Source organism: Hydra vulgaris, chromosome 13, assembly GCF_038396675.1.
Source record: "Hydra vulgaris chromosome 13, alternate assembly HydraT2T_AEP".
NCBI classification, from domain to species: domain Eukaryota; kingdom Metazoa; phylum Cnidaria; class Hydrozoa; order Anthoathecata; family Hydridae; genus Hydra; species Hydra vulgaris.
In genome coordinates this window covers 24,772,501-24,795,433 of record NC_088932.1, presented here as the reverse complement: position 1 = coordinate 24,795,433, position 22,933 = coordinate 24,772,501, and the positions used below count along the sequence as shown (strand labels likewise).

Sequence of the window (22,933 nt, the reverse complement as noted above, 5' to 3'; positions counted from 1 at the left end):
AATTCTACATTATCGACCAAGTGCAACATGAACCTAATTGCTCAATAAGCTAATTATCATACTAAGTAATCTGTACAACAAAAAAACGTGCTTTCGATAGACGCATGCTGAAACCTACCAAGCAGATAATGAAACCGACTTTAACATTTGTGTACATACACACTACTTAAGGTGTGAAACCCCTCAAAAAATTTATTCAAAAAGTTATTAAAAAATCTTTTTAACAAGAAGCCAAATATATCCTGAGAAACAACTAATACTGTCCGATTCCAACTGATCATACCTCGTTTACCAATACTTGCTTTAAAATCATTTAATTAGGTTTAAAAAATAATAATTTTTTATAAATTTAATATAAAAAGTTAATAGCATACATAAATATTAGATTAAAAGTGAATCAAATTTGATTATACTAGTGCTATGTTGATGGTGAGAAACAATATCTTGCACTCCAAGCCGATTGCTATAGTACATTGGAACAGATGTTTTGCATATGCCATAATTTCACTAACAGAATATTTTTGTAATACTTTTGTATTACAAATCAAATAGCTTTTTAATTTTAACTGTATATCAAATGGACTTTCCTCTTGCATATATAATAAAACGCTGAAGATCGGAGAAGGTAGGGATGAAAAGTAGTCGATGAATAATTTTGAGTATAAGATTCCGCTTCCAAAGCTATCACTAATTACATTTCAGAGGGCCTAAGACGTTTTGTATATATACAGGGGGACCGAGAAGAACGGGGGAGGAAGGGAGTAAGGCAGATGTCCAATGCACAGTGGGCCAGAATGCACTTTTACTGGACAAAATTCATAACTAATTTAATATTAGAGCTATATTCACTAAAATTAGTATGAGTACTAATATGATGTCTGCGCTTTTTATGAAGGTAATATTTTTTTATTTCGTTGCTATGGATACCTTTATTTTGCTTAGCAACAACCTACTTTTGTTATCTGCAGATATTTTATAAGTGCTATATTCACTAAATTTGGCATGAGTACCAATATGAGATCACACTTCTTACAAAAGTGATAATTTTTTAAATTTAGTTGTTATGGATACTTATATTGCTTAGTTACCGGATACTTTCCTTAGTTACAAAGTGGTAAATTGATATTTGAATATCTTATCGGATTTTTGACCCACCTATTTTGAATAAAAATTGAGTATTTAGGTAAATAATGTTTTAGGAATAATAAAAGCAAAAAATAGTGCAAGAAAACGTTATCAATTTTAAATTACATCAAAAAATTGTAAAACAATAATATCGTTTGAAGATTGTTTAAGTAATTGTAAAACATCTGAAGGAAATGCTTTATGATTTGTTTGGTGTGATGTTGATTTACGCAATGATGAAATAACAGGATCACTGGAAACTAGGAGTCTATTGATAAGATCAGTATTTGTTGCTTTTCTGGATGTTTTTCGGCTGAAATTTTCGCGATAAGATTTAAAGTCTTTATTTCTAGCCTCTTGAGCTTCCTCTGACATAAGTCCGATGGGTAATGTAAGGCTTTTAATTATGTCATGTCCATGTATCAATACTTTGTGAACTGATTGAGCCATGTAATACCATGGATAAAGGGACACATGTAGTCTAAAAGTGTCAAAACAATAATCCTTGAACTTTAAGCAGTCTACTTCATATCCTGAAGAGAGCGTTACCAAGATAATGTAAAATCTGAATATAAGGTTTTGGTCAATACCCAGAATTTCAGCTGTTTGTTCATATGCTGCAAAAGCACGCCTTGAGGTATTGCCATCATTACTTGTTCCAGAACCACCACTTTTAGGGAAATCAACAACAAGTCCCATTTTGTTCATAAAATCAGTCTGAATCTTTTGTTTAGCTACAGATGCCTTTTCTTTGTGTTCTTTAGATCTTGCTTGCCACTTTCTTGTTTCTTTTTTATATGCAATGTGCAATAACATCTCAAAAAATCGAATCCATGCATGAAGACTGGAAAGACCATATTTGAACTCTCTGTTAGTATAATCTATATTAAGGATATCAAGACTATTCATATTTTTTGGAGAGACACCACACACTGAACAGCATTGGTATGAGTTATTTTTTTCAGATAATATTGTTTGAACCTTCCCATCAATCATTGTAAGTTCAATAATACAATTCACTTCGATAGAAGATCCGCAAACCTCTAATAAAATCATACCCAAGCTTTCTATCTCACTTTTAATGTACTGATCTTCTTCAATCACAGATTCCTTGGATTCCATTTTGTATGCAAATCTTATGGGTCTACAATAGGCTGTGGAGGACGACTTTTGATTTCTCCAAATAGGCACCTTTTCGTTGCTGTTGTTAAATCCAGTCAAATCCAATGGGACAAGACAAGTAATAAATAATGATTCTTCACGCTTTAAATCTCTGTTAATGTCGGGTTCTGATAAAACTTGTTTATAAATGCTTTGGCCAGTAGCACCATCAAAACCAGCCTTACACGTTAGTGTCATTGTTTTTATTGCTTTGTCGTTCAATATCAAGTGCCTTAGCACAGGTTCCTGAACTGCACAGATTCTTTGCAAAGTATGAGTCATTAAATCTTTTAAAGGAACTGAAGCTGAATAGTCCTCCACTGTTATGTTTGCAGGATAACATTTCAATTTTGCATCTCTGACATCATTGTAAGGGGGGTAGATGTTATATACTTTCTCCAAGGCTCCGCTTCTAATCAATTGATAGGAAGCTTTTGTCAGACTTGCATCAATTATTAAAGCCAGTGCTTCGTCTGCTGAATATTTAGTTGCTTTATCTGTATTTGATATATTTAAAACATTCTTGGCAGCAATAACAACAGATTCATCTCTAAATTTTTTATTAGCAGCAAAAAATAATTCATTGGATGAATGAGATTCAATTAAACAAGATACACGCCGTTTTTTAGTTTTATTAGAACTATTATCAAATGCAACTGGTTTTCGACCACGTCTACATGCAGTTGGTTCATTGTCTTTTTTTCTGACAATTAAATATTCATTAAGCCAGTTCACAAACTTCTTTTCAAAGTTTTTCACAGTATAGTTTGCAGATTTCCACTTTTTTTTATACAAGTAAACAAATCGTTGAACAGCATGTCTAAAATCAACGTCTTTAAAATCAGCAAATTTTGGCTGAATAAATTTTAATATATCTTCAGTAATATTTTGTTTTGAAATACTAAGATTGTTTTTTTGGAGAAAATTATGAATGTCTAAGTTTAACAAAACCATATCTAAATAATTATTGTAACAAGTATTTTGTATTTAAAAGTAAAATGTTATAATATATATGCCGCCTGGACTACTAATACTTGTTAGTAATTAAGTTACTACAAGTGTTAGTAATTAAAATTAAAAGTAATTAAATTACTGTCAGTGTTAGTAATTAAATTACTAACAACTACCGAAAATATGTTGTTGCTATGTTATGCAAAGTAAGGTATCCATAGTAACCAAAAAAAGTTAACCTCATAAGAATTCTGAATCTCATTTTAATACATACCCCCAATATTGTGTATTTAGCGCAAGTAAAATACTATTAAAACAACGTTAATGTAAAAATGAGTTGTTGCTATGCAAAATTTAGTACCATAACAACTAAGTTAAAACATACATAAAATCTGAACGGGGATTTAAGGGGACGAGCAATTAATTAAAACTCGATTGAAGCATCATATAGCTCAAATAAATATAAGACAACACATGGCAAATTGTGGTAATTATTAGTTATTGTGCGGCAAAAAATAAGTTTCTTAAGAAATTTTTTTTTTTAATCTGTGATTTTCAAAGTATAACTGAGATAACATGCTATAACAAATTTATTTCACACATTGGTTTTTCTTATCTCTAAATACTCTAGAATAACATGTACTAATTTTTTGTTTCAAAAACGTAGATGTAATTGAAATATAACACAACGTTGATGTCACCGTTAATTACTTATTTATAATTTTTTATTTTTTTTATTTTATCTCAATATTCAAATGCTTAGAGTCCTGGTAACTAAGGGATTTAATATAAATAAATTATCAATAGATTTCTCCTAATATATGTAGATACTAAAATTAAATAGGTTTTCAAGATTAGACAACTAAAATTTTTCCCATTTTGTCCACCTACTGGCCCACTGTGCAATGGGCGCAAAAAAAAAAATCCTAAAAAGAAAAAAAGTTAATTCGTTAATAATATAGGAAAATTTAAAAAAATAAGGAGTGCAAATCAGGGTTGCTGTCCCAGGCAACGTGAAAGCTCACATTGCCCCTAAATATATGTATTGTGTGTGTGTGTGTATATATATATATATATATATATATATATATATATATATATATATATATATATATATATATATATATATATATATATACAATGGCGGATCTATATATGGGCTAAAAGCCCGGGGCCCCGACCAGTAAGGGGCCCGTATGAAAAGAGAAATTTTACATATTATTGTGAATATTCATTTATCAAATGTAAAAGTGGTTAAATAATTAATTATTTCAAACATAAGTAAGTGTATGTGAAAATTCAAGCAAACGAAAACTAAATTTTTAGAATAGAGAATAAAAATTGTATTGGCATTGTTATCGCTACGATGATGTTCAAATGCTTTTGTGTTGAAAAATTGTTAAGTGTCTTTGCTAGCTTTTGTAAAAATAGTGCATCTGCGATTCAGCTTTGAATGATTAAGTTTATTTTTGTGCAAATTCCACTGATTATTTTTCATTCGCTCGGTATTAAAATTATAACATATTAAATAAAATTTATATAAATTTTATTTCTATATAGGTTTAACGATGACGGGTCGTAAATATAAAAGTGGGTGTCAAAAAAGAAAATTAGCAGAACAGAAGCAAGACGCAATAAAAAAATGTAAAACATTAACCAACTTCTTGTCAATCCAATCCCAGATCGACGAAACATCTTCAGCTCAAATTAAAGATAAAAATAATGGTCAAAATGTTTCAATATTTGAATCATCAGAAATTCAAACATCCCCATACATCGTTGAACTACCCTCCGAAGATAATTTTTGTGATTTGGGCACATGGCCGGATATATTAAATAGCGATTTCATTAATTTTTGTTTAACCAAAGATACGACATATTTTTAAAATAAGGGTTTCCATAAACGTGATTATGCAGCTTCGTGCAGAATTTAAAAAACACAAAATCGATATTTTTCCGAAGAACTATTTAAAAAACGGCTTAAAAATGCACAGCCAGTGTCAAGAAATTGGATATGTTATTCGAAAAGAACAGGAAACATATATTGTTTAATGTGCAAATTATTTTCTATAAACGTACAAGCATTTTCCAAAGGGTTCTCTGATTGGAGATCTGACATGGAGAGGAATATGTCATACTCCACGAAAATTCTACGCCGTACAAGAACGCCGTTATAAATTGGACAACGCGAAAAGAAAGGAAAAATACAATCGATAAACAATTAATGCAAGAATTAGAGCAGGAATCAGATAAATTTTATAAAATTTTGAAGCGTGTTGTTGCTGTTGTTAAGTTTTTGAGTGAACGAGGTTTAGCATTTCGTGGTCACAATGAAACATTTAGTGTTCCAAATAATGGCAATTTTATGGGCTGTTTGGAATTGATTGCTGAATTCGATCCGTTTCTTAAAGAGCACATACAGAAATGTTCAAAACTGTGTATAAAGAAATTATTACATTAATGGCGAAAAAAGTAATAAAAACAATTATAGAGGAAGTCAATTCGACAAAATATTATTCGATTGTTATTGATTCAACCCCGGATGTGGCGCATGTTGATCAACTCGCTATTACACTAAGATATTGCTATCAAGGTGACGTATTCGAGCGATTTTTAACAATTACCCCCAATCACTTCACATACTGGAAAATCTCTACTAAATGTATTCAAAACAATATTAGATACAAATAATTTGTCCATCAAAAATTGTCGCGGCCAATCATACGACAATGCCGCCAACATGTCAGGTCAATATAAGGGCTTAAGGGCACTAATGTAGAGAGAAAATCAGTTGGCAGTATATACACCGTGTGCAGCACATAGTTTAAATCTGATAAGGATAGAAGCCGCAAAAGTTGTGCATGAAGTTGTAATATTTTTCGGTACAATTCAGCAATTATTTGTGTTTTTTTCAAGTTCTACTAAAAAATGGAATGCAATTACCGACGCTTTAAAATTAAATGAGAAAACGCACACCCTAAAAAATTTAGGCAAAACCAGATGGTGCAGCCATTATGAAGCTGTTAAAGCTTTAAAAAATAATTATGAAGAAATTTTAACGGTTTTAAAATCAATTGCAAACGATGACCAAGAAAAAATGGACCAAAGAGAAGAAGCGAAGACATTATTTTCAAAAATGACTTTATTGGAAAATGGAATTTTGGTTATTTTTTGGGAACAAATTCTGGAAAGAATTAATAAAGTAAATAAAAAATTACAGACAGCTGGACTACATTTGTTAGACGCTTCCGCTCTTCTTTTATCACTTGAAGGATTCATTAAAGAAAAAAGGAACAATATCGACACAGAATTGACCCAATACGAGATATTAGCAAAAACTTTGCCTAATTACCTTAGTTCGGAATATAAAGATAAAAGAAAAAGAATACTAAGATACTCAGACGGTACAACAGGGTGTGGGAGCAACTTAACATGGAAAAACAAATTTAAAATTGAAATCGTAAATGTCGTTTTGGACAAATTTCAAAACAAATTTCAAAAAAGAAAAAAAATATATAAGGAAAATTCTGAAAATTTTAAATTTTTATTTGATATTGGAAACAAGAAAACAAAAATAATAGATGAATCCAGTATGCAGAATGCATGTAAGTTTTATAAAGAGGATATTGAAGATTTTGCCACGCTGAAAAACGAATGCATTCATTTTAAAGAATATATTAACATAATTGTAGTTAACGAGCAAAGTCAAATTAATTGTGCTGAAATTTTAAAAATAATTTATGACAAACACCTTATCGATACTTTTCCGAATTTGTACACAGTAATGAAAATTTTCCTTACAATGCCTATAACCAATTGTGAAGGAGAAAGATCATTTTCCAGAATGAGCTATATTAAAAATAAGCAAAGAAATACAATGAGTGATGACAGATTGGCTGATTTAATGCTTCTATCCATAGAACATAAAATTACAAAGTCATTAAACTACGATGAGGTTATAAAGGAATATGCCCTAATAAAGGTTCGAAAACTGCGTCATTAAAAATCTTAAAATTAAATAACTTGTTTTTGTTATGAATTTATTATGCTTAAATATTTACGATATTTGTGATTGTTAGTGAATAGGAATAATAATAATAAAAACAATTAATCTTTAATATTGTCTTTCATTTTATTTAAATAATGAACCGAAATTGTTAAAGCAATGATGTTGATTTATCAAAATAGAAAAATAAAAAAATGCAAAAATTATTAAATTTATTAAATTTTTTTCATCTTTTAATTTTTTCTTTTTGATATATTTTTAAATGAAAAAAAATTAAGGTTTAAAAATGAAAAAATTTATATTATTTTACTTTCAACTTTTTTTATTTTTTTATTTTATTTTTTTATTTTTTTTCATAAGCTGAAAATAATTATTTTATATCTTCTTTTTTGTTGTTTACATTTCCCTTAGTTCCCTTAATATTGTCTTTCATTTTATTTAAATAATGAACCGAAAATCAATTAATCGCATAATCGATTAAAAATCTTTATTCGTGTAGGGCTGGGGGCCCTTTGCTATTTTTAAGCCCTGGGCCCCCAAAAAGCTAGATCCGCCACTGTAAAAGTGATTGCTACATGCAACACTCTTGGTTTAAACTTCTTCAAATGCATGAAAGAAGGAAAAAAAAAATTAAATTCACGCAGTCTATCGAAGAACTGCAAGCCGATATTATGTCAATATAAAAAAATCGTTCCAGTTATGGAGTTTAAAAGAACAAAGAGAAACATTAAAACCTTGACGGAGGAGAATATTCCTCGATGTTTTCCGAAATTCTGCCTACGATAAAGAAATCGAAATTTTTTTTACCATTGAAATTTTTGGCAAGATCTTCAAGATCTTCTTTTTCATTTATATTTTTAAGTTGTTATATTAGGATTAATAATGCAGTTAATTAAGCGCAGTGGTCAGAGCGCTTGCAATGTAAGCAGGAGATCCAGGTTCGAAACGTGCTCTGGACAAATTTTCGCGTCACGGTAAGGAAGGAGAACTTCCTGTGAACTTCCTGGTTAAATGCACTTCTGCGGTGCTCTGAGACAAGACCGTAAGGACTTCTTGGGGCAGCTAAAAAAAAAAATGAAAAAAGAAAAACTTGAAAAAAATATATATAATTAATCATCTGTAAATTATGAAATAGATAGATTGTTTTTGTACGGATAACGGTAGCGTTTGGGTGTTATGAGATAACGGTAGTAACCAATGGGTGAATACCCGTGTAGCTGTCAACAGACTTAGTCCTAAACAATGTTAAATATTTATCATAATATTTTTGTTATAATTTATGTACAGTACAGAGTCACAAAATCTATGTACAGCGCAGAATCACAAAATGTGAATGTGCCAATATTATAATAGTATTTGTGCATGGAGCTGGAGAGTCGTACTTTTATATCAAAATTTTATTAGCAAATTTGGCTTGCAAGCAGCAGGTATAAACATTTAAATAATGTAGACTATGTACTTACATAAATCTTTATTTGTTTTCACAGAAGACCAACAAACACAAACTTTGAAAAAATAAAAGTGTTACGAAAAAACATCTCGTGTTACCTTATTTAGTTCTGTATGTGTGTGTTAAAATATATATATATATATTTTAAATGATGCTAATTTTTTATTTTAATTATGACCACTTTTTTGAAGTTTTGCATTACTGTGGAGTGGATTCTATAAAGAAAGGTAACTTTTTAAAAAATAATTTTTTTTTAAATAAAAATTATATTTAGAATATTTATAATTTTTCCGTGAATATTTTAAATCTTTCCGTAATCATTTTATAATCTAGTTAAACCCTTGTTTTTAATTTAATATTTAAAAAAATTGATATTTGAATATGCTATTTATATCTTTTGTAGATCATCATAAAGTTTCTTTAATACTTTTTTAAGTAAGATGTATCTAAATTTAAACAATTTAAGAATGTGATTCATTTTTTTGTAGTTGTTTATTTTTTCAAAATTCAATAGTTTTTAAGCCAAAAACCTTTGTTTAATGCAAATATTTAATTAAGCTTTAACACACTTGGGAAATCTAGTAATAACAACAAGCACAATAACAATTACAAAAGGTTTACCTTACTTGGTCATAAAAAAACTGGTTTAGCTTGTCTTTCAACTAAAGTTGTATATAAATCAAATTAATTCATCTCTCTGTTCCTCGTCCACTTTTTATCTCGTCCACTTTTTATTCTCGTGCAACTAAGAATTTTGGCAAATGGCAAAGGTATGTTAAAAATGTTAAAAACTTTTTTAGCACTTATTAAGTTTTCTAGTTTCAAGCAAATTATACATTTTAATATTTTTAAAACTTGAACATAATATTGAAAAAATTTAAATTACTAAAGACTTAAAACACATTTTTTATAGCGTGGATTATTAGAGCGCTTAAAAGCTGGCGAAGTTGTTATTGGCGATGGTGGGTTTGTGTTTGAACTTGAAAAACGTGGTTACGTTAAAGCAGGACCTTGGACGCCTGAAGCTGTCATTGAAGCTCCCGAAGCAGGTATATTTTAATAAACCAACATTTCAATTATTTTTGCTCACATTGTATAAATAAAAAGTTCCAAAACTTAAATAGTCAAAAATACATTGTGCAAAAGAAACGCTATTATTGAAATAATTTTTTACAGCAAATGAAATTGTTAAGAAATTTTTAATTTTAGTAAAACAACTCCATCGTGAGTTTTTACGAGCGGGATCAAACGTCATGCAAACATTTACATTTTATGCAAGTGAAGATAAGTTAGACAACAGAGGAAACGAGGCTGCCACCAAATATGGTGTATGCTTCTTTTAGTTTTTCAAGTAAAATTCCCAATTGGAGCATTTAAAATTTGTATTAAAAAAAACCCGAACCGAAATGGTACTTTAGGATGTTTTTTTAGGTTACCAACATTAACAAAGAAGCATGCAGAATTGCTCGTGAGGTTGCTGATGAAGGCGATGCGTTAGTTGCAGGAGGTGTTTGCCAAACACCCGCATATTTGTCTTCAAAAGGAAAAGATGCAGTTCAGGCTATGTTGAGAAAACAAATTGAATGCTTTGTTGAAATGAAGGTTGACTTTATGATTTGCGAGGTAAAAATATAATATTTTTAACAAAAATGTTTATTTTTATCTTTATGTCAAACTCAATTTTATAATAATAAAGTTGTTTTAACTTCTTTTTTTTTTTTTTTTTTTTAAATAAAAGTACTTTGAACACATAGAAGAAATGGAATGGGCTATTGAGACCTGCAAAGAAGCAAAAATGCCAATTTGTTCAACAATGTGTATTGGGCCTGAAGGAGACATGCACGGAATATCAGCTGCCGAATGCGCAGTTCGTATGGCAAAAGCCGGTGCTGACGTTGTTGGTGTGAACTGCCACTTTGGTCCATATGAAATTATTGAAACCATGAAACGCATGAAGCAAGGACTTGACGATGCTGGATTGAATGTTTTCTTGATGTCTCAACCATTGGCTTACGTTACTCCTGATGCTAAAAAACAAGGGTTTATTGATTTACCCGAGTTTCCTTTTGGTAAGAAGCTTTTGGCTCAAGTAACAATTTAAGACGATTTATAACGAAAATTAAATTTTTTTGTTTTGTTAATAAAAATTTTCTGTTTAGCACTTGAACCACGTATTTGCACTCGTTGGGACATACAACGATATGCTCGAGAAGCTTACAAGCTAGGTGTTCGATATATTGGTGGATGTTGTGGATTTCAGCCATACCATATTCGCGCCATTACAGAAGAGGTTTTTAAAACCACTTACATTATTATATTTTTTTACAGTGATGTTAAAATATGTAATAGCACGAGTAGTTAAACACTTTATATTATAGCTTGAACCAGAACGTGGAGTAAAATGCAATGGTTCAGTCAAACACGGTCCATGGGGAGAAGGACTTGCCCTTCATACCAAGCCGTGGGTGCGAAAACGGTAAGTTTATATATTTTTATGAAAAAATAAAAATTATAATCAAAATAATAGATAGAATTAAATTTTGGATTTTTAATTTTTAGAGCAAACCGAAAATACTGGGAAAATCTTAAACCAGCCAGTGGTCGACCTTTCTGTCCTTCTTGCTCAGTACCCGATGAATGGGGCGTGACCGCAGGAGATGAGCTTCTTAAGCAACATACAGAAGCTACCACTAAAGAAGAACTTGAGGAGTTGGCTAAAAAAGAATAAATAAATTTAAAAAGAAAAAAAATAGTATATTATAAAATTACATGCAAATTTTAATTTGATCTCTCCCTCATTCTCTAATGTGAATTCTCTACGTTACAATAATGATGCAGATAACTAACCCTGCATAATCAAATAAATAAGAATTTAATTAACAATATAGATGTTAACTTTGCCTACAAAAATTAAATTGCTAAACAAGTAAAGCATAGACAGTATTAGTGAGTTTTGATATTAGCATATAACTACTAACCTATCCATTGCCGTGATTTTGAGACATCACCCCCAAAACTCGTCGTTAGGGCGCCAAAAGTTTAAATTAAAAAAACTCCTTACATTTGAAAAAAATGCCTCTAAATTGTAAATGTTTCCCCAAAAGTGCGGGAGTCTAGTCACGGCTCTAACCCTATCACAGCTCACTCATACTGTCGATGCTTTACTCATTTAGCTATTCAAATTTTGTAGGCAAAGTTACTATCTGCATTATTAATTTAAAAAAGTCTAAATACCTGGTGGAAACACGGGTTTTATGTTGAGAGTACAACATTTGATGTATGTGTGTGTATATATATATGTGTGTGTGTGTACCCGACAAGAAAGGTATATGCGGCCAGCATGTTGCCATAGTGCTAACAAGTGGAATAAAAGTGTGAAAGTATATTCCAGTTGATGATTGGTATATATGCTGATAATCAGTGTGGTCCACATGTGCAACACATAATGCATCCACATAATTATTCCACTTAGTGGGGTATAATTCTTAAATAAATGCGTGCTTAATTAGATGTAGCTATCATATGGGTCATACATATAAAACACACAGTCTTGCCGCATTTTGAATTTTAAATTTTAACCAATTGTAAACTACGATTCCGTTTCAATGCATTGTGGTAAACTTTCGAATATTCCATGATATTATGTGGTTTACAGTTTTGATAATTTTTAATTCATAGTTGTAAGAATGTTTGAGCAGTTTTGTATTGAATATATTGGAGAATCGTTATTCAAAATATACTTTCAATAAAATTTGTAAATCGGAGTTACACTAAACGAATAAAAATTTGTTGTTAAACTTAACGAGATTGTTGTTGTTAAACTTAACGAGTACTTAAGTTGTACTTATTATAAACAGAGTTATACTTAACACAAAAAAAGTTGTACTTTCTTTTTGTTAAGTATACTTATGCTCAACAAAGATGATAATACCTAAATACGTTGTGTTTGCTACCACAAAACAACGTTAGATTTTAAGATGGCGGGCAAGGTAAGCACGCTTTCATTATTATTGATTTTTTTTTCCTGATTTTATTTGTACAAAGATTTCATACGCAACTATCTTTAGCAAAGACATTGTAAGAATGCTAGATAAAGAATTTGAAGAAAATATTGCGTATTCATTGCATGATTCATCAGTTTTGTGTACAGAACTAACACAGAATGAATTTTTTTAATTTAGTGAAAATTTGTTGCACGTATATACTTATCTGTGAATAAAATTATAAAAAGCAAAAAGTATGATTTTTTTCATTTGAGTACCTGACTCTTTCCGTGATTTTCTTCGGGATGGCCCTTGGAAGAAATCTTCGTTTTCCTGCTGACAAATGTGCTTCTTACATAACTTCGTGGATTCAGGCTGGCATAGAATCTTTTATTCCCTCTCAACAATTTCAGATCTAGCCTCACTCTTCTCTATGTTTTTCCTCACATTGTGCTGCTGCAACTTCCAAAACCGTTACTTCCATATCTATCCGCAAAACATTTCTTTGAAAAACAGACGTCCGTTTATTACTGCAAGGAGTCGTTGTAAAAAGGTTTTGTCTAACGCAAAAGTCCATTATTCTCAGATTATGAAATCTCGTATTTCATCACAAAAATTAGGCTCTCGTGACTTCTGGAGAATCTTTAATAGTATCAATAATAAGGGTAAATCTATTATTCCATCTTTCTTGTATGGTTCAAACTTTGTCACCTCACCTAAAGACAAAGCTGAATTGTTTGCTAAAAACTTTTCATCAACATCATCTTGTGATTCCACTAGTTGCTTTCTACCTAATTTAGCCGTCAAACAGGTTGATCCATTGCTTGACATTCGTATCACTCCAGCTTCTGTATCTAAAGTGATTTCCTGCTTAGACTCTTCTACAGCTTGTGGCCCGGACAACATACCTGTTATAGTCTTGCAGAAGTGTTCTTCGGAGCTGTTATCTATACTTTCAAAACTATTTAACAAGTGCTTATCAGAGTCTAGTTTTCTAGCCTGTTAAGTGGCAAAGTGGCATCTGTTATCCCTATTTTCAAAAATACTAGAGAGCGATCTGATTCGTCTAACTACCGTCCCATAAGTCTTCTTCCTATCATAAGCAAGGTTTTTGAATCTTTAATTAACAAACACTTAATTTCTCATCTTGAATCTAATAACTTACTTTCTGACCATCAATATGGATTTTGATTTTCTCGTTCTACAGCTGATTTTTTAACAGTAATAACTGATAGGTTTTATCATGCATTTGATAAAGGTGGAGAGGTTAAGGTCATTGCTCTTGACATTTCTAAAGCTTTTGATAAAGTTTGACATGCTGGTCTTCTCCATAAGCTTTCTTCTTACGGTGTATCTGGTAACATCTTTAAAATTATTGAGTCCTTTCTTTCCAATCATAGTATAAAAGTTATCATCGATGGACAGAGCTCTTCTTCGCATCCTGTAACTTCAGGGGTTCCTTAAGGTTAAATCCTTGTCTCCATACGCTTTTTAATTCACATTACCGATCTTCCAAATATTCTCACATCTAAGGTGGCATTGTTTGCTGATGATGATGTTCGATACTACCATTGATTCTTGATGTTCGATACTACCATTTATTCTTGTCATGATAAGAGGCCAATACTGTCTGATTGCCTGGAGGGGGGAATTTGAGCTTGAAAAGGATCTCACAGCATGGAACTCACAGTGGCTGGTGAACTTTAATTCAGATAAAACTCAATTTTTTTTAGCCAATCGTTATCGCAATAATTTAGATCTTCCTATATTTATGAACGGTAATGTACTCAATGAGTCATCTACCTTCCATCTTCTAAGATTAACTTTTACTTCGGATCTTTCTCGGAAATCATTTATCAAGTCCGTTGCAAAATTAGCATCTGCTAAGGTTGCATCTCTTTATCGAGCTCGACACTTTCTTACTCCGGATTCTATTCTCTATCTCTATAAATCTCAAATTCGGTGTCATGTTAATATTTTACTTCGTTAAAATTTTATTTCGCAGTGAATTTTTAACGTTGTAAAGTAACTGCGCAGTAAAACTTTAACGTTAAAAGTTTACTGCGCAGTAAATTACAACGTTAAAAGTTTACTGCGCTTATTATTTTTTTACTGTCATCAAGTAAAGAAGAAATGCTAAAGTTTGTGGGAATGGTGGGTAAAAATATACACGTTTTATATAATTAAGGGTACTTCAATTTATCTTCCCATGAAATTTTTATTATTTAGTTCATACATTAAATGATAGTTTACTTTCCAGGCTAGATTTTGGTTCACTTTTTATGTAAAGTTATGCATTTTCCCTTTTTCTTAGCATTAGAAGATTTTACATTTAGGAACACACATCAAATAAGTTTACCAACAACTGAAGGCCATAAATTATTAACGTATATATCTAACGAATGAGTTCAGATATACTTCCAATAGGACTTTAAATACTTCTAAAATAACATGAAAAACAAGTGGAACCAACAACATTTTATTTCAGTACAAATATTTCTCACTTTAAAGTTTTTAGTGACAAAACAACATTAAAATGATTATTGTTTTTATTTTCTAAAAGAATAGTATTAGATGTTAGTTTAGTGGAAGCTGGATATTTTAGCCATGTTAATGTCCTGTGAATGACCACACCGCTACATCAATTCCAATAAGGTTTGCAGTACCAAGAATCTCTACATGTGTAGCCCATATACCATCTGCGGCCATACCACTTTTGGGGAGATAACTTTCCACGTTATCACCTAAGTATCCTGATAAGAGACTGGAGCAGAGTTGTGTTTTCATTTGTTTCACAACCAGATCGCGAACACAAACATGTTGATATTCAGAATATGGCAGCAAAAACGAAATTGCTCAAAAAAACAAAACAATTTCTATCAGCTTTGCATGCATGCATTTTCAAAGGCACATCATTTTCTTTTCCATCAATAAGAAATGGCATAAAAAGTGTTTTGAGAGCAAGTTTTTCAGCAATTTTCTGGCAAATATCATCGGAGGGATGTTTTATTAGGTTGAGGTGGCGTTGAAATTATTCTTTATCACCACATTCTGAAGATAATTCAGACACTTTTGAATTACTTTCCTTTTTAATAAATGGTTTAAGATGATGTAGAGAGTATTTTTTTTTGCAATATGTTATTTCCTTTACTGTTACGTAATAAGCATATAGAATTTGATAAAATATCAAGAATCTTATATGGACCCAGCCACGGGAAAGTCATTTTTGCACCTTTCCTATCACCTCTTTTAAGATTTCTTTAAAGTACTTTCTGACCAACACAATACTTTAGGGCTGTTGCATGCTTTCTGTCATAGTCAATTTTTTGTTTCTTTTGTGAACAAACAATATTGTTCGTGGCTTTTTCTTCAATTTTTCTTTTTATTTCTAAGGATTTTTGTAAAACCCTTTTATCATATACAGGATTGTTTTCATCATCATTGAGTCTATCTATTATTTATCTAGTATTTTACGTCGATTGGAAAGCAGGGTTGTTGGTTATACATAAGGAAAGATGGTGTGTACCCCATTTGAATCATGCACTTTTAACACATAGAGCAAAAAGGAATCCATCTAAAACTGACACCCAATTTTGAACTTTTTCATATAAGACCTTAATAATTGCTTTCTTAGTTCTTTCTTAGTAGCCGAGGTAACATGCTGCTGAGTACCTGTCATGTCATGTAATGCAATGGATACAGAGTGTACAAACTCCCGACCTTGGTCATTGATTTGTGTTTTAAAACAACCATGTCTGCATATAACCTTATAGAGAAAGGATGATACTGATACTGCTGTTTTGTTGCTTAAAGGTTTAGCTTCAGTTCATTTAGAAAAATAACCAATAAGAACGGTCACAAATTTGAATCCATTCGATTCAGGTAATTGAATTAAATCCACACCAACTTGCTTCATTAATTGTTTTTCCACTTTAACAGGTTTTAAAGCGGGAGAGACTTTAAGATTTCTGTTGAAGGTTTTCTGACATCGCTCACATTGATTTATATGCTTTGTGATATCCCCCACTATTAAATGCCAAAAAATCTTGAAGATATTTGCTTTCTAACAGCATTAATGCCAAGGTGACTGGCTTATGCAACAGCTTTCTCTGAAGTTCCTAGACCCTCATGAACTTCTTTAACTATCTTTAGTTGCTCTTCTTGATCTATTACCACAATCACCTACAAGAAACAAAAGTTTGTTTGTAGTCATTTAAATAAAAACAATAATTAGAACCAAAAAAATGTTTTAAATTTTTTTTTGAAATTTTGAATTAGTTAAAAAGTTTTTTTCACCATGCCAATATTTTTTTTGCAATACACCAATTTATTGTCTATAATTGCAAAGTTTTTATATTGACTTTTAAAGTTTGCATTTCAGGAAACTTTTGGTCATTCAAATATTTCCTGATATCATGAAAGTTAATACTTTTGTACATCTTGAAATCGCTGAAAAAATAAACGCCAAAAACTGTATATTAAAAAAGTCAGTAAAATAATAATGATAGCAGTAAAAAAGTGTATCTATATATTTATTTATATACATAATATATATATATATATATATATATATATATATATATATATATAATATATATATATATATATATATATATATATATATATATATATAAATATATATGGCTATTTCCACGATGGAAGAGATAAATTTCGTGTTTAAAAATATCTTTTTTCAAAAGGTTTTATTTCTTTAATTATAGTTTAAACACCTTAAAATTATTGTTAAAATAAATTTTGAGTAGAAAATGTTTGAGTAGATAAACTTGATGAATGTTAGCAACTGTTTGTTCTTTTTATTATTCGAAAAAGTGAGCAAAATTTGAGGGCGAGTTATTGCAATATTTTAAACAAAACATATCCATACTTTTGTTTAGAAAGAATCTTTGAGATTACATATATGTCTTGAGTAAAAAAACTTTTACTCTTTAAAAATAATTCAAGTGTTTTTTTGTCACATACACATCTGCAAAAATTACGTTGCGTCACTGAACTAAAAGCTAAAAAAGTTTAATTATCGCAATGAAATTATGCTTTATGGCGAGGTTTTTAGAAATTATATATTTTAATGTAAACTTTTAATCATTACTAAAAAAAAATTTGGTCAAAAAGCTTTGTATTAACATATAATTATAGTTTAAAAGCTGTTGCGTCACTGAACTCATCGACGGGATAATTAGCGTTTTATAAAATAGCGCCGTAAGGAAGTCAAAATATCATCCAAAAGTTCAGATTTCGTTGTGGGTTTTCAAATTTTTCAAATTCGAATAAATTTTTGCATTTTAGTATTGTGAAGGGCTATTAGTAAATATTAGTAAACTTTTGGATTTATGTTAACATTTTCTTTTAAAGTTGTAAATTTTTAAGAAATGGAATCAAAATTAGAAGTAAAAAAAAAACGTTATGCAGAATACCAAGCTAATTATGTTTCTCGGAATTCTGATAAAAAGAAAGAAATGTCCAGAGTTAGATCTAAGAGATATCGAGAAAAATTGAAAACCGATCCTAATAAAAAAGCAGCTTATGCTGCTAAAGCAAAATTAAGAGTTTTAAAAAGTCGCGCTTTAAAAAGAAAACTTTTAAATCAATATCAAAGTCCAAGCTCATCTTTTAAAAACGTTCAACAAAGAAGAAAAGCATTGAAAAAAGTTTTAAAAGCACTACCAACTTCAAAGGAGAAACAATCTGAAATTTCTTTCTATTCTTTCAAATAGCTCTGCTTGTAAAGATAATTCGGGTCTACCTCTAGCATGTTTAAAGCCGTATGGTCTTTCTGAAAGCGATGTTTTAGCAGTTGTAAACTTTTATAATGAAGATGAAGTTTCCCAAATATCACCAAACAAAAAAGATGTCAATCGAATTCAATTATCTGACGGAAAAGCAAACAATATTCAGATACGTCATTTATATTATACGCTAAAAGAAGCTTTCGAGTTATTCAAGGAAAAGCATCTGCACATAAAAATTGGATTTTGCGACCTTCGTCTACGCAATGTAAAATCAGTTACAAAATTTCCGCATAATGTTTGTGTTTGTAGTTTGAATGAAAATATGCGATTTGCCTTAAATGCATTAACAAAATCAATTCAAGCGCCTTTAATCAAAGTTGGATCTGAAATGATAAATAACTTTGTTTGTGAACCGTACACATACGATTGCGCCTTTGACAAATGCGTTGCATGCAAAGGTATGAAACAGTTCGATAAACACTTGCAAACTGTTAATACATTTGGTTTCGAAGTATCCTGGGACGAGTGGAGAAAGCCTGAAACTAAAACATATGCAAACATTGAAAAAATTTCAAAAAAGTCTACTGTAACAGAACTCATCTAACACATATCAGCGATGCGTGATAAGTTCGTTAAACACGCATTTGTAAAGAAAAACCAATCAACAATTTTTAATAAACTGAAGGAGGTTTCGATGAGTATTAATTCTGAAATTGCAATCCAAGTTGACTGGGCTGAAAACGCTAGGTGTTTCTATCAAAATGAGCCACAAGCGGCTCATTTTGGTCAAAATCAAGTTTCTATCATGACCCTAGCAGTCTGGAACATTGAGTTAAAAACATTTGCCATAGTTTCAGATTCAACTGATCATACTAAGTTCTCCGTTATACCGTACATTGACAAAATCCTTCACTTTATTCCTGATCAAGTCAAAGAAGTACACATGTTCAGCGATAATGCTACTTCTCAGTTCAAAAACAAAAGCATTATGGCTGCAATGGTTGTGTTTGAAAAACGTTTTCATAAAAAATTCTTCTGGCATTTCTTTGCAGCGATGCACGGGAAAGGAGTGGTTGACGGAATAGGAGCTACTGTTAAGCGAATCGCAGCCCTGAGAGTTAAAACTAGTCAATACGAAATCAGGTCAGCAGCAGATTTTGCGTTAGCATTACAAGATTTGCAAATATCTGTAATTCACATGTCAGAAAACGATACAAGACAACAAAAAAAATGAACTTGGATTCAGTTCAATTTTAAGTTATTCAAGAAAAATCAAAGGTATATCAAAATCACATTATTTTTATGTTCATAATGATAACGTTGTTCCGATGCTATTTTCACCTGAGTATAATAAAAATTTATTACAAAATAACAAAACTTTTTAAAATGTTTTTAATTTCGTCTTTTTGTTTCGTCACTGAACTGATAGTTTTTTTTCTGTAAAATAAAACGATATGAAAACTTTATTGTTTGTGGCTTTTTTTATGACTACCTTATTGCCAAATGAATAAATTACAACAAAAAAATCTAATAAGTTAAGCAAAAATTAAAATTTCAGCGAAAACTACATTTAAAAGTATGCTGATAAAGAATCACTTTTTTCCGCGTTGCGTCACTGAACTCATGTTTTAATTTTTGCTATGTAGCAGTGTTATGTTAATACAATTGTGTTTAGTTTATATTATAAAATTTTAATTCAAGATTGATTTAGAGTAATAGAAAATTATTTTTGAGTTATAGAAAAATTTCTATTAAAAAAAATCATTCCGCATGATGCGTCACTGAACTATGGAATTGGCCATATATATATAAAAATATATATATATATAAATATATATATATATATATATATATATATATAAATATATATATATATAAATATATATATATATAAATATATATATATATACATCTATATAAAGATATAAAGATATATATATATATATATATATATATATATATATATATATATATATATATATATATATATATATATATATATATATATATATATATATATATATATATATATATATATATATATATATATGGGTAGAATTCAATAAAAACGGATGCGTATAAACTTTTTTTAAAATATATATATTTTTTTAATAATACATAATTATTTCGATATTTCGCTGATCTATCGTGATCAGCGTCATCAGGTATAATAAATGAAATAGTTACAAAGAAATCGTTATAGTAAAAACAAACCGTTAAAAAGATAACACTAAAAAGCCAAAATATAATACAAAAATTTTTTCTCAAATAACTGACGTCAGCAGATTTTATTAAAAAATGGCCCCCAGGTTTTAGTTGTCACGTTATCACCGTCATCCCGATTGAGAACCACATCACCATTTCTCAACTCCTGTCGAACCCTAGCTTTGCTTATTTCGAGTGACTCTCTGATTTTCCGAGTTCGATATTCTGGGGCTACAGATAATGTTTTGGGGAGCAACCAATCAAACTTACCAAGGCATGTTTTGGAATGCTCAGTTGCACCCGAACTGGACCTTTTTCTTTTAAGCTGTTTTTCTGGTGTTCAATACATATCGATATCACCTTCTTTTTAGTTTCACCAATGTATGTCGAACCGCATGAACATTTTAGCTGGTATACGCCGGGGTTTGTGTTTAGTGGTAGTTTAATTTATTGTTGCAAAAAATATTTTTTAAATTGGGAGTTGATGTGAAAATATCATTTATGTTTTGTTATCGAGATTCTTTACGAAGTTTTGGACCAACAATTGGTATCCAAGGTAGTTTTATAAAGGGTTGGGTATCTAATTGTTGACATGTGGTGTTTTTTGAACCGGTTTTTTAAATAGTCTATAGTAATATTATTTAGAATGTTCTTGTCGTGGCCATTTTCAACAAACATGTCTATTAGAAAATCAATTTTTTTTTGAAGGTGTTTTTGAGAGCAAATTCTTTTTGCACGACATAAAAAACCTTTGAAAACGCCAATAATAATGTTAGGATTAATGTTTGAGTTAGGTTTAAGTTGAACATTTGTAATAGCTTCTTTTCGATGTATTTGAAATTCATAAGCTCCAGAGCCTGTGTTTGTAATATTAATATCTAGGAAATTGAGTTGTTTGAGGTCGTTTTCAAGTTCCACTGTGTATTTTATGGCAGGATGCTGTTCTCTAAGGATGTTCAGGAACATTTGTTGTTGTTTTATTGAAGCGAAGCGAGCGTGACAATCATCTACATATCTCTTGTAAATTTTTGGTTCGGATGTATAAACAATTGCTATGTTAAGGGACTTTCTTTCTATATTTTGTAAAAACGCTTCCGCCATAACAACCATTAGAGATAAACCTATAGGACCTGAATTAGGTATTACTCGGATATTGTTTTCATATAAAAAATAGCATATACTTAATGAAAGTTCAATTACTTGGTGAATGTCTGCAAGAGTAAGTTTAGTTCGAGTTTTTAAGTCATCAATGTCAGCGTTCAATATATCAATAATAACCGGAATTGTTTCGTTTACTTTTTACGGCAAAAAGATTTACGATGATTTTTACGGCAAAAAGTTACAAGATTTGAAGATACGAAATGCGAACTCAAAAAATCGACTCGTTTTTCTTCAAAAATGCTTATCCAATAACATAACTTCAAAATCGTTTATAATAAAAACTCCAATCCATACTAAAAAGGCAAAAAACATAATGAAGGAATACAGTAAAAAACTACTAATTCATGCTCGTAACGAAGCCAAACACAGATTATATTCAAGTAAGAAATTAAAAAAGTAAGATTATGAATTAATTAATAGTATATTATTAAATATATATATTATATAATATATATTAAATAATAGTATATTAAATAATAACGTCTGTTCACAAAAAATCCGGAATGAAAAATTGTTCTTAATTGAATACAAAATTAATCGATTTTTGACAAAAATTTTAACTAAAATGAGTGACTGGATATTGTTAACTATTTTATAACCGAAAGTAGTCCTAAATCAGCGGCTTTTCGAACTTTAGTTTTGACTGAATCCATTAGGTTGAAAAAGTAGTCTGGATCAAACTCTTTCAACTTTAATCGAATTCTATTCTTAAGGCGGTCAAGATTTTTCGCAGTAAATCCATTTCCATAAACTTTTGCTTTTAAATGTGCCCAAAAATTTTCAATTGGCCTTAACTGCGGTACATTTGGGGGGTTATCTTTAGCGTCGACAAAGTTAATACCTAAAGTGTTGTAAGTTTCTAATGTGTGTTTTGCATAATGACATCTCGCTCCGTCAGGCCAAAATAAAATTTTCATGTTTTGATGCTTGGAATTTATAAATGGAAGAAGTCTTTTTGTAATACATTCTTTAGAATAAGTTTTTGCATCCAGTGCACAGTTTTTTACAGCAAAGTAAGGCGATGAATGACCAAAACGACTGATTGCAATCCAAACGAGAACTTTCTCGTCAAACTTTTTTTTCAAGTTGAATTTAATGTTAGGATCAGTTTGAGAACTATCCTTTGTATAGTAGCCAGAGTTTT

General features: G+C 30.3%; 3 protein-coding genes across 4 annotated transcripts in view; 2 read left to right on the top strand and 1 right to left on the bottom strand.

Moving 5' to 3' along the window:
* The first annotated feature begins 5,697 nt into the window (after positions 1–5,697).
* LOC136089753 (52 kDa repressor of the inhibitor of the protein kinase-like) lies at positions 5,698–7,240 on the top strand. Its single transcript, XM_065815834.1, has 2 exons — positions 5,698–5,835; positions 6,017–7,240. Exons 1-2 carry the CDS (start codon positions 5,698–5,700, stop codon positions 7,238–7,240), a joined length of 1,362 nt encoding a protein of 453 aa, XP_065671906.1.
* A 1,289-nt stretch (positions 7,241–8,529) lies between these two features.
* On the top strand, positions 8,530–11,461 carry LOC100206048 (betaine--homocysteine S-methyltransferase 1). 2 transcript variants are annotated; one of them, XM_065815555.1, is made up of 10 exons: positions 8,530–8,670; positions 8,885–8,920; positions 9,252–9,463; positions 9,607–9,742; positions 9,903–10,021; positions 10,125–10,316; positions 10,432–10,762; positions 10,853–10,983; positions 11,072–11,169; positions 11,253–11,461. In XM_065815555.1, exons 3-10 carry the CDS (start codon positions 9,455–9,457, stop codon positions 11,419–11,421), a joined length of 1,185 nt encoding a protein of 394 aa, XP_065671627.1. In that variant the 5' UTR covers positions 8,530–8,670; positions 8,885–8,920; positions 9,252–9,454; the 3' UTR covers positions 11,422–11,461. The 2 variants fall into 2 exon arrangements, with proteins under 2 accessions (XP_065671627.1, XP_065671628.1); XM_065815556.1 differs by lacking the exon at positions 8,530–8,670 and having other exon boundaries at positions 8,770–8,920.
* A 10,915-nt stretch (positions 11,462–22,376) lies between these two features.
* The window catches only part of LOC136089752 (uncharacterized), a 735-nt gene continuing 178 nt past the window's right edge, over positions 22,377–22,933 (bottom strand). The window contains exon 1 of the mRNA XM_065815833.1: positions 22,377–22,933. This exon is cut by the window's right edge and continues 178 nt beyond it. Within this exon, the coding sequence (XP_065671905.1) occupies positions 22,377–22,933 (557 nt within the window).